Source organism: the organism of the source record quoted next, unplaced genomic scaffold (genome assembly GCF_019419815.1).
Source record: "Pyrus x bretschneideri cultivar Hongxiangsu unplaced genomic scaffold, Pyrus_bretschneideri_v1 Contig57, whole genome shotgun sequence".
Lineage (NCBI taxonomy): Eukaryota > Viridiplantae > Streptophyta > Magnoliopsida > Rosales > Rosaceae > Pyrus > Pyrus x bretschneideri.
In genome coordinates this window covers 2,059,023-2,071,002 of record NW_025999795.1, presented here as the reverse complement: position 1 = coordinate 2,071,002, position 11,980 = coordinate 2,059,023, and the positions used below count along the sequence as shown (strand labels likewise).

General features: G+C 37.6%; 3 protein-coding genes across 4 annotated transcripts; all 3 read right to left on the bottom strand.

Moving 5' to 3' along the window:
• Positions 1 to 1,079: 1,079 nt before the first annotated feature.
• LOC103943508 (F-box/kelch-repeat protein At3g23880) lies at positions 1,080 to 3,387 on the bottom strand. The gene is made up of 2 exons (XM_009353819.3): positions 3,183 to 3,387; positions 1,080 to 2,670 (listed from the first exon to the last, which is right to left on the bottom strand). The coding sequence occupies exon 2, from the start codon at positions 2,520 to 2,522 to the stop codon at positions 1,467 to 1,469; it is 1,056 nt and encodes a 351-aa protein (XP_009352094.2). The 5' UTR covers positions 2,523 to 2,670; positions 3,183 to 3,387; the 3' UTR covers positions 1,080 to 1,466.
• Positions 3,388 to 4,167: 780 nt separating this feature from the next.
• On the bottom strand, positions 4,168 to 5,746 carry LOC103943363 (60S acidic ribosomal protein P1). Its single transcript, XM_009353650.3, has 3 exons — positions 5,465 to 5,746; positions 4,702 to 4,917; positions 4,168 to 4,432 (listed from the first exon to the last, which is right to left on the bottom strand). Exons 1-3 carry the CDS (start codon positions 5,729 to 5,731, stop codon positions 4,379 to 4,381), a joined length of 537 nt encoding a protein of 178 aa, XP_009351925.2. The 5' UTR covers positions 5,732 to 5,746; the 3' UTR covers positions 4,168 to 4,378.
• A 291-nt stretch (positions 5,747 to 6,037) lies between these two features.
• On the bottom strand, positions 6,038 to 10,931 carry LOC103943362 (serine/arginine-rich splicing factor SR34A). Of its 2 annotated transcripts, XM_009353649.3 has the most exons (14): positions 10,746 to 10,931; positions 9,337 to 9,604; positions 9,063 to 9,185; positions 8,681 to 8,746; positions 8,472 to 8,546; positions 8,242 to 8,368; positions 8,069 to 8,115; positions 7,931 to 7,988; positions 7,730 to 7,779; positions 7,577 to 7,633; positions 7,263 to 7,342; positions 7,061 to 7,144; positions 6,913 to 6,967; positions 6,038 to 6,433 (listed from the first exon to the last, which is right to left on the bottom strand). In XM_009353649.3, exons 3-14 carry the CDS (start codon positions 9,147 to 9,149, stop codon positions 6,413 to 6,415), a joined length of 807 nt encoding a protein of 268 aa, XP_009351924.1. In that variant the 5' UTR covers positions 9,150 to 9,185; positions 9,337 to 9,604; positions 10,746 to 10,931; the 3' UTR covers positions 6,038 to 6,412. The 2 variants fall into 2 exon arrangements, with proteins under 2 accessions (XP_009351924.1, XP_009351923.1); XM_009353648.2 differs by lacking the exon at positions 9,337 to 9,604.
• Between the last annotated feature and the right edge of the window lie 1,049 nt (positions 10,932 to 11,980).

Here is an 11,980-nt window from a genome sequence, read left to right as displayed (position 1 = left end):
GACTGCAGACATCTCCATCTATTTTGTAGCCTTTTATTGCTACAGATATGCCATCATCATGATGCAGACATTTCCATCTATTTCGCTCGTCCAAGCCCTCATGCACGACCATTTATAAGATTTTGCAGGCCATGTGCGAAATTTATAAAATGAGCCCTTCTTAGGATAATCTTGAAAAAAAAAATTGAATAATGTATTGAGACTAAAAAAGTAATACCGAAACAAACTCTAAACCTCACACTAATTATAGGTTTCTAAATACCATTAAATGTAAAGAAAACTACAAAATTAACCATATTATTAAATAATCAACGGCCAGTTCAATGGAATTTGTATCCTAGTTCTTCTGCACCTTGCCAATTAGGCCTCTGCCCCAAAACGTACGTATAGCATTTCTTCCGTTTATAAATTGCACACTGGCAAACAAATCCTTCAGAGAGTACCATGAGACATTGAGCAAGGGCATCCTCCCGGTGATGGTGACATTGATGAAACCTTTCACCAAGACTGCTAGTAGACAGAAGAAATTTTGTGGTGCATTTTCAGGAATTTTAGTTAGTACCTTTTCCGAATTTTTGTTAATTTGAGCCATTAGCCATTGCATTGGATCACGGCTGCCAATTAGTCTTATGTAAATCTTTTGAGTTTGTTTGTCGAATGAAGCTGTAGGGAGTACTTGAATCTCTGTGTGGTGTTGTCGTCAGAATGTGTTGCAGAAGTTGTAGGAATGCATATAAATTATAATGTACAAATTTTCAAACTCATTTCATTCTCTTCCAGAACTATATATAAACAATTTGATGAACGTAAAATGTTGAAATGCTCAATTCTTGATTGCTTCATTCTATTGTCACTTAGCCTTCTTTCGGCGTCAAAAGTTCATTTTTACATTACCATGCTGCAACTTTCAGTACAAATTCATTGATGTTGTCATCTTTGTTTTACCCTACGCTAACCGACCTCATTCTCTTCCACAACTATATGTTTGTATGTTTGGTCTCGTTTATAGAGAAATGCAGCTTGGATTTATATCGATCGGGCTAATTATACACACTGCACACAAACGTACATCACCATGATAGTAGGAAGAGATCGAGAGTAAGTAGTATAAATCTAAATAACACTGGATAATAGCCAGTATCTTAATTTGTTCGACAATTACGTTATTACATTGTTACATTAATAAAAAGAGCAAAGGAAGGAAAGGCTCGCAATTCCAATTGGTATGTTTCAAATCAAATGTATGAGTTAGGCGTTGCCAGTCACCGGTGAAACCAAAGTTTCCACGTATATAACGGCTTGCACGTACAAAGCCGGAATTTCTTCAATACCAGGAATGTTGAGTACAATCTTGCATGTGTCTTCTTCCTCTTCATCTGCCTTGGTATATAACACCAAGTGACCTTGACTCGATTGCATCAAAACTTCACCATCATCTTCCATATGGGATATAGGCATCACCCACTTCACATCTGAAGGGAAAATCTCAGAGCGGATTTTGCGAAAATTGTCCAAGATTGATCGACCCCATATTCCATCATCACCCATATGGTAAGGCCGGCGTCCTCCAAGTCATGATGATTTGTAAGGCAATGGCAGGAAGTGTAAAAGAAGAGAAGATTTCCAATAGTCACCAGTCCCGCATCTGTAGTATATCCTTTATGCCTAACAAAGGAAAACGAACGAAATTTCTCCTGTGCGAAATCAAAGGACCAGATTTTTGTTCCCTTGTTCCTTCTGTCATTCTGATTCCAATGTAGAGCTCCATTTAAGAAGCACCCTCGCCGACGGCTTTCTATCAAGGAAGCATCGATGTGGTCTGCTCCCACAATCTTCCATGAACCCGTTTTGAGTGCAAAGATTGCAACCAGTCCTGGATCATCGGGATAATTAAAACCGCCCAAAAAGACCTTGTAGTCTTGAGCGGTGGAATCATAGCCAAGTCCATAATAAAGTGGACCGAAACGAAACAAATCAATGTCCGGTAACTTACGGGCTTTTCTGGTACTAGGGTTCCACAAGAGAAGTCTGATATTTTCATAGGATTTTGGATAGCATTCACTAGGTGGAGGGTCGAGTAGTAGGCAGATGAGGCCATTGCAAGAACCCACAAGGGATGAATCGTTGAGACTAGTATCATCTGGAAATTCATCTTCAAGGTCTCTACGTCGGCTTCGTATTGCTGCTGCAGACGCGGAGGCGGAGACGCTGGAGGCATCGTTCTTCTTCTTCAGTGATTGGTAGTCAACGATTTGGGGAAATCGAGATGGCGGATCCCGAAAATGATGGGAAAGTAGAGGGGGACGTTTAAAGATGATCAAGATATTCTTATTGTTATCGTTGTAGTTGGTACGTCCTCGGTGCTTGGCGATGAAATCGGAAGTGGAAATTAAGGCGCGCCATGACTTGCATACACAACGGAATCGGAGGAGACATATGACTGGTAGCCATGAAATTATCTCGACGATTATATCGTCGTTGGTGGAGGAGAAAATCGGTAATTTTCCATCGTCATCCGCCATAATTACTCAAAACGACGTCGATCTCTGTGCATGTGACTGAGAGAGCGGCTGAGGAACTGAAACTGGCAGATTCTGTTGCTTGTCTGAGACTCCTTGTAAATGCTTTGAAGGTTGCCTCAGTAATATGGTGAGAATTTCTTCCAACAAGCTGTGCCCAACCAAAAGAATAAAACTGTCAATATACAAAGACACTGGAGCTATTTGAAAACCATTACACCCTGACCCTAGTAGTTGATCACCCCAGATCCTCTCCAGATCCCTAAAAACTGAGGCAAAGGATCAAATAATTTGGACTGTTGAAAGTTGATCCAACGGTTACAAACAGAAAGCTTCGCCAAAAATTATAATAATTGTAGTCATTGAATTAAATTTCAACAATCCGGATCATTTGATCCTTAGGCTCAGTTTCTGGGGATCCGGAGAGGATCTGGGTTCCTAGTTGATTAATCAAAATTCTGGCAGTGATCAGGAGGTTGATCCCACATATTGCATGTAAAATCAAGTTAGCATGATCAACCTCAACCCTAAGCAGCTTCATCATATTGTTTAGTGTTGTTCCCTGAATTATTCAGCAATTGCTTGAATTTGACAATCAAAACGAAACAAAAAACAAGCACTGAAATTCAATTTAACAGTAAATTATTATCAGGAGACAAAGACCTCGAGTTGGGGTTGAGAGAGACGATGGAGAGTCGGGGACGAGGAGGGAGCTCGATCAGGATATGCATGCACCGCTGCGAGCCTGCCAATGTGAGTATCTGAGTGATGCGACTCTGAGAGAGACAGGATGTGTGTTGTGATAGGGTTTGAATCAAACGGTGGAGATTAAGGGGTGGAACTTCGGACTTAGGAAGATTTTAAATTTCGTTTTTTGGTCAATAGATTTTAAAAGGCTTTTAAAATTAGTAAATTTGATAGACGAAATTTCTTACAATTTTTATATGGACTTTTATACTATGTTCGAATGATGCAAATAAATTTGAAATTTGATAAAAATTAAAATTTATAAATTTGAAATTTGAATTCATAAATATAAAAATTTAGAATTTTAGCATGGAGAAAAAAACTTAAAATTTAGGACCTTAAATTCTCAAGTTTAAAATAACAAATTTTGTATTCAAATTCAATTGTTCTTTTAGGTTAACCACATAAAAAAATTCACAAATTTTAAAAGCTAAAATTCAGTCATTTCAATTTTCTTCATTTTAAAATTCATTAGTAATGTTAAATTTCGTCATCCAAATAAAGTGTTAAAAATTTTATATGAATGTTTAAAGATTTATGTAGACTTGGTTTATGATGTGTTAAGAATTCCTTTTTTTTTCAATTTATAAATTATTATAGAATTAAAAATAAATAAAACAAAAACGCTTTCGGAAATAAATTTGACGTATATATTTTGGAGTAACCCCTATCTCCTTCCCAACGTTCTCCCCCTCCCAATTCTTTTCTCAATAGATCTATTATTATGTCATAACTTCTGTCAAAATAAGTCACGTGTCACGCATGTGAAGCTGAATCAAGGAATAAATATGAAAAACCAGATAAGAAAGTTATAGCTTGGGTTTATATTGATCGGGCTGAGTATATACACCACACACAAATATACATGATCTGAAAGGAGAAATAGATCAAGAGCAAGTAATAATGGCTAAGCTCAGCACTTCTGCTAAAGTTATGTTGTAAACACGATCAAATCTTCCAGATAATGGCTAAGCTAAAAGTTTTTGATAAGTAAGAGCAACATCAACGTACAACATTTCGAAATTTTTCTCAGTTTCGAACCTAAATTTGGAATAGAATTGTTCATGAATTGCCTAAAGAGAAAAAAAAGAACGCAACGGATATGAAAACCTCTAATCGAACAAGCTGAATCCCATGTCATCGTCGCTCTCTTCCTTTGCTTCTTCCTGCAAATACAGAACCGGAAAATTTAGATAACAACATCAATGGAACAAGTGTCATCCTTTACTGTCAACGAAAGTTGAAGTCTGGAAGAATCGTAGAACACAACATACAAACTACAACGCTACCAGTCCTGTAAGTCTACTGCGAAAAGCAAATGCCAAAGCATCACAGTATCATCAAACTCGAATTCGAAGGGCAATAATCATCAAACTCTCATGGTCTATAACAATAGACATAGAGAATGAATTATAAGCAGATATGATATTCTCACCTTCTTCTCCTCGACTACAGGAGCAGCGGCGCTGGCAGCACCACCTGCACCACCAGCAGAAGCAGTCACAGCTGCGGGAGCTGAACCACCGCTAGCGCAAGCATTCAAGAAAAGGTCCTCGAGGTTTTTCTTTTCTGCAAGCTTGGCAAAGAGGCCAGGCCAGTATGACTCCACCGCCACATTAGCAGATTTCACCAAGGCGGCGATCTTCTCAGCCTATTACAGTTCATTATGAACAAATTTCAAAACGAAAGGTTCAACTACCACACGGAAATAAAGAAACCAATAATCTAGCTACAAAAACAACCCGAAGGGGCATATATACTACTGTTTTTCACATTGTGTATTCTGGATTCCTTTCACCACTGTAGCGAAAACCTACGTCCTAAGTAATATACAAAATGTGTACAACAAAGTCTTTTCCTACTAAGTGGGATCGGCTTATATGAATCATAAAATGTCATTGCGCTCGGTTCTGTGAATATAAAAAAATGTATAAACAGATAAATTATAAGGTTTATATATTCATATAAACTAGCAAAATGATCTTAAACATACAATTTTGTAACACAATTACCCACCATACAGCAAAATTTTATAATTAGCAATTAAATTAAAATGGTAATCTGGATTATGCTAGAGATGTAAACAGAATGCACATATTAATAAGTGGCTTATGAGGTGATTAGTTACTGATTAGCGGGCACAAAGAAGTATATCATAGAGATTAAAAGCACAGAACGGAATGAGGAGCAGTACTCACAGTGACGGCAATGCCATCATCCTGAAGGATCATGGCGGCGTAGGAGCAAGCAAGCTCGGCGGTCGACATTGTATCGCTCACGAAAGACTTGGATGGGTGGCGCAACACAGAAGCAACGGAGAGAATGGAGGAGGAGACTAGGGTTTTGGAAATTGGGGTTTTATATCGCAGAGTTGGTACAGTGTGGGAGTTGCCCCAAAAGAAAGCCCAGTCGGATCGGTGGTGTGACTGATTTTTGGGCCACGGCAAATTCTTAAAAAGGCCCATTGGTTTCTTAGAAGCACTTTCTAAAAACGTACATGCCGAGAAGCACTTTATTTAATAGAAATCACTTTTAACAATATCGCTTGTGAGAACAAGTGTTAATCCCCTTTCCCTACAAACGTCCCAAGTACAAATTCCCCTTCGATGATTAAACGTAGGTGCATGTAACCATCTTGTTAATTTATGACGGCTTGTTACCGGAAACACATCGCAAAAAATGCTACCGACGGTGTCAACGGTTGTTGCCGCCATCGATACAAACAAAATTTCTTTCGCCTATAAAGAAACTAATAGCCAACACAATAGGCAGAGCTTAAATGATAATATTACATGTAGCGTCAAACAACAACATCCATAACCAATAGATTCATGTCTTGTTTTAACCACATACAATCAAAACACCGAAGCAAGCAACAGAAAATTCGACGATATAACGCCCAAGGAATATGTCCGGAAACGGGCCAAGCACAAAAGCACAACCCAAGTATTCTAGATAACATATCAATTAACATAACGCAATCCTTAAATGTATAATAACTAAGCATTATCAAAAACACACATACTCGCCATAACAAAGATAACCAAGGTTCTTAAAAACGAAAATTTTCAACAAGTTCACTCGGATATGATAAATCTTCGCGGATCTAACACCCAAGAACGCCGCGAGGATGACTTGCCAGAGAATCAGGCACTACCGGACCGAGCCTGAAAATAGATCAAGTTTAAAGTCAAAGATATCAAATAAACGTGGTCTTTATTTCAAGAATGCGGTAAACTTTGAATTCAAAAGGATAGAGAAAAGATAGTTCGGTTACCCCTCTACCACAAACAATCTACAACTCGAGGCACCTAAAAGCATAATTTTTTTTTTTTTTTTCTTCTGCTTTTTTCTCCACAACGAAGCTTTTATTCATCCTTTTCTCTGTTCTTATGTGCACTTTGCTAGTTAGGATAACTAAGGATTATATGTTAGCAGCCGGCATACATCCATCATAAGTCAGACCCATGGAAGCAGACGTTAGAGACACACGTTGCCCTAGATCATTCTTTAAATCCTACCCTAAACCAAAAATATCCTGGAACATCTTTATTCTTTACTCAAATTACACTTTCAAGTTTTTAAATATCATATTTCTATGGTATGTGCCGCATGAACTTGTTTTATCAGAACATATTCCACTTACCGCTAGGGGTGATTCTGACCTTGACCTTGACCTTGACCTTGATATTGATCGTGGCCTGCAATAATATATACATGCATTAAATATCATAGAAAGGGGAATTAGAGGATTAGAACCGCCTAGTGGAAAATGTATTAACAAAGCCAAATACCTGGAAGATTTAACCGGCGATGGAGACCTAGATCTTGATACTGATCTTGATACTGATTTTGATACAGATCGGTCCAACGACTTGCTGCATGATACAGAAGACCTCTCAAGATGGAGCACACATGAAAGCCCAAAAAAAGAGAAAAAAGAGAAAGATAATGATAAAAGTTAATAAATAAAAGAATTGAGGGTGGGTCCAGTACCTCCGATTCCTTCTCACACTTCGGCTTCTGCTACGACTTCTACTACGACTCCTTGAGGGACTCCTATCGTAATATTTAACCTGTACAGTTGATGCACAAACAAACATCACAATGTTCTCAGAGTGCCTCTAAGCCCAGCTGTCACCATCATTACTGTAATGCATAAGTATAAACTACTCTAGACCTCTCAAATACTTTGTTCCAGGATTACAAACAAACATATTTAACATAAATCAATGATTCACAATGGTTACGGAAATATATTACCCAGAGAAAGGACAGCAAGAGAAAACTTCCATAAACATAAAGGTTACCCGAATATGAGTCCTTGCCCAAGGATTTTTGAATTCAGTATCATCAAGCTTCCGGATCTGAAAAAAGAAAAAAAAAACATGTGAGCTAGTGAATTAGGCAGAGCATAATGGCAGGAAAACGTCCAGTATTTCATGTTTGTTTCAACAACTTACAGCATATTTCATGTCATCAGAATTTGTGTAATCGACTAAGCCATAAGTCCCTGAATACAAAAAAAATTCATTTGGTGAGAGATGATACAAATTTGAGAGCACATTCACGATGAAGATCAGCTTCTTGGTACCAAGGCCTTGATAAAATGATATGCTCTTTGGAGCGTAGACATTTTATTTTCTGATCCTTAGAATCTATACCTTCACTGTCACGAGAAACCTCAGCAAAACACACATCACCAGCTTTACGCATATGATCCTGAAATCAACAACCAGTAACGTCACCAGTATTGCACAAACATTATTTGAATATAAAACTGCGAGTAAAAGTTTCCACACCTTCAAGTCTTGCCACGAGGCTGAAGAAGGGAGATTACGAACAATAACTGGACATAATGCAATTGTGTGTCAAGCAGTAAACAACAGTTAAAAAAAATATAACTGAACCTTATGTAGAGCATTGCAAAACATATCTAACTCATTAAAGTAATGTACTATCCTAGAAAATACACCTCGATATTCAGAATGACGTGAAACACCAAACCGGCCCCCACCACTGCCTCCACCACTGCTGCCTCGGTCATATCCACCACGACGATCACTTGAAGATGGGCCCCTACCACCATGGGCAAGTTCAACCTGTAATGAGATTAAAGGAGATATTTATAAATCAAGCAATCAAATATATGAAAGAAAAGAAAAACATATATTGTTTTAGCAAGTAATAGGGATCTTTTAGTACCCTTAAACGGCACCCATCAAAGTTATACCCATCACGCCCCCTGATTGCATCTTCTGCATCCCGAGAACTCTCAAACTGAAAAACCAAATACACAGAGTATTGACCAGTCATCAGATAACAGGCTAATGCAAAAACAGAGTAATCCATAGGACAATAAGAGAACCAACAGGGTAATGCATGCATCCAGTACATACAACCATTATAGGTACCTCAACAAAAGAATAACATGGAGGACGCGGTGGAATCTTCAGTTCAATATCCACTATGCGGCCATACTGCAAAAGAAAATCCATTTTAGAATGATTATCATGAAAATACTTTTTACATCAACAAATCACATGACCAGAACAAGAATCATGATGAAAGTAAAGTGCAAGCGCTCAATTGGTTTTCTAAGTTTCAACAAAAATTGACCCTGCATATCATACCATATGCTGTTAAGTAAATTAATGTATTTTCATATGCATCAGAAAGTGGAAAATAATTCATAACACCATGATGAGACAGCGAGAATGAGATAAAGTTCAAGAGAAATGCAGGAAGCTTATATACAAAGAACAAGCAAAATTATAAGCGAAATTTCATGCAAACCTTGTAGAATAGATCTTCAACCTCCCATTCTTTTATATCTGAGGGAAGGTTGCCAACGTAGATCGTACGAGAAAATCGGCCACTCATATTTGACAACAGAAGACTCCGGCTACAAACCTTTTACTGCATTAAAAATAACAATTCCAATAAATGTTTTGTCCAACAATTTTCAAAATAGAATAACACTAAAACTTGGGTATCCATTATTATTATCATCCCGCGTACACTCTGTTGACAATATGAAATGAAAAACAAAACCAAACATGAAGCAAACCAAGAGAGCAATCCTCGAGGTGAGCCGTGCTCCACAAGCTCCATTGCTCATTTGCTCCAAAGGTGCTCCAAAGCATTATTTATAGTGAAATAAAATTTGATCTCCTCATCCTCTCCAGAATTTTAGCAGATGTATAGATCTTCTGAGAGTGAGCAAGAATCTCCCATAATAAAAAATAATACCCATAAGTCCAAAATGATTTCTCCCACTCCCTCTCTATATCCCTATGTATGATTGCAAAGCTCATATTTGTCCAAGCGCTTGCCATCTATCATAAAGAAAGCATCTGTGTCATGAGATCAGGCAAGATTGACATATATCTATGAATTTACCTTACTCAGCCCTCCTTAACATAATTGAAAAACAAAAAATGAAAACCCTGGAAAACAAATTCATATCCCTTGGTTAACATATTTTTACTAATACTTGCAGCTTTGCATACATATATATATCATATCGAGGGTAGGGGATGGAGACATGAGTCGCTCAGCTCACATAATTGATAAATCATAAGGCCACATTATGGGGTTTTAATTTTATCATAAAAAAAATTGTCAAAGATGCACTTTCCAGCTTCATGGATTCTGTTTCTTGACCCAACTTCTCATTGAATTACATGTAGTATAAGTTGTACTACTTGGAGCAATAATCGGAAAGTCCATCTTCCTGATTTATGCTCCAATAAAAAATACATTAACCCGGGAAACAGAACGGGAAATTATGAATAAGATGAAATTCATCAATCAAACAATAATACTTTACCTAGACATGTAAAGAACCCTGCTCGATAGAACTTCCCTAAATCTATCACCCATAGTAGCTGAACCTATAAGGTAATCATCTAATCTCTACTTCCATAATTACTGATTGAGCCCGATAAATGAGGGGGCGATATTAACAACATCTCCTTCCACCTCACATCCAAGTGTCCTCGGGCTAAAGACCAAGCCAGCACTAAACCCCTTTTCCTAGTCGACTTGATAAGCGAAAGCTATTCAATCATTCCAAAAATGTGTATCTGCTAACAAATTTATAATTAATTGTAAAAAAAAAAAATGAATTCGCATCGAAACAGTACAGCAACATTCATCACGGAAATCATAAACACTTTTTTGGTAAAAACATATCCAGAAAATAATTAGAGAATCGTATCCACAAAATAATATCGATTCAAAATTCAAACAAAATAATCAAATATTCAAAACCTGTTAGTCGAAGAAAACCTAAACACAATTGCGCACAGCTTTTACAAACAAGACATGAATCGAATACTCATTGAACAATGCTAGCGCCTACGAAAACCTAGACATACAGTATAACCAATCCCACAAAACCCCGAAATCAAAAACCCTAAATGCATTAATGCCCACAAATGGAAAGCGATGGGGGAAGCAGGACGAGTATCAAACCCGAAATTGATTGGAGAGAGCTTGAGTGCTGGAGCGTGTGCCAAGAGTAGCAGAGAGCTTGAGATTTGAGCGCTAGGGTTCCGCTTTCGCTGCGTCGAGAAATGAGAGGGAGAAAATTGGGCTTAGGGCACAGGGAATTGGTAACTGCAAGAGAGAGAGAGAGAGAGAGAGCGAAGTCGATTTTCTGATTTGGTTGGTCGGTGTGTGATTTGATCTTGCAAATTAAATCTACGGCTGGAGTGTATTTGGGCCTTGGGCCTCATATTCAAATTCGAATGTTATCTCTAATTTAAGAATCAAATTTGGGGAAGGCCCTTGGGCCTTAAAATGACATAAATTGTGTGACCCAAGACCATGATCCTCGTTTGAAATCTTTATTTAAAAAATACACTAAAGAACAGTTGAAATTTAACTAAATAAGATTTTGTTAAAAGCACTTCTATGGTAAGGACATCGGATTATAGCGTGTTTACCAACTCAAAATGATGAAATTCATGAATCGGAGAAGTCAAGAATATGAAAGATAATGAATTAGAAAGTAACTCCTGGTTGGGGATTCGAACTTAAAACTAAAAATATTTACTTTTAATCATTTGAGCTCCAAACTCCTTCTTAAATTTCCAAAGTATTAAATGAAAAATTATACTATGAAACTCGCATACTGCTTATCCCGTCGACAAAAATTAAGAATTAAAAATAACACAACATACTATTTTGCTTCCTCATCCTTTTTCTTGTTCTTCTGGTGAATTTGGCAATTTTGTCAAAGTTTTTGACTTGCAAATTTCGTTTTCCCGGTCATTAATTCTATGAATAGTAGTATTAGTTCAATTGCTTTCTTCTTGTTTTGGCTGAACACTTTGGTCAAGTTGCCTATTTTTTCCAAGACCATCCACATTCCACGTACCTTGTGTTTGGTCGCAATTACAAATTAGCTATCAATCCATGCGTGCTAGTTGGTGAGTGGGAGAGGGAGGATATTTAAATTGCTTGGTCCCATCAGGAATACTATTGACCTGCATACATATCAATGATATCATCCGATATGAGCAACGTTGAATAGGTCCTACCAACCACATACATGGACCATTTTAGTAAGCATTGAGTGTATAGTATCAACTGGAATATTTGATTGCACGGTTAACCAATAACAGACGCATTAAGGGACTTGGATCGTCCTGGGACCACCCAAAAGTCTGAATAAATGGCTGGGAGGACCTCTGGAGACCATTTAA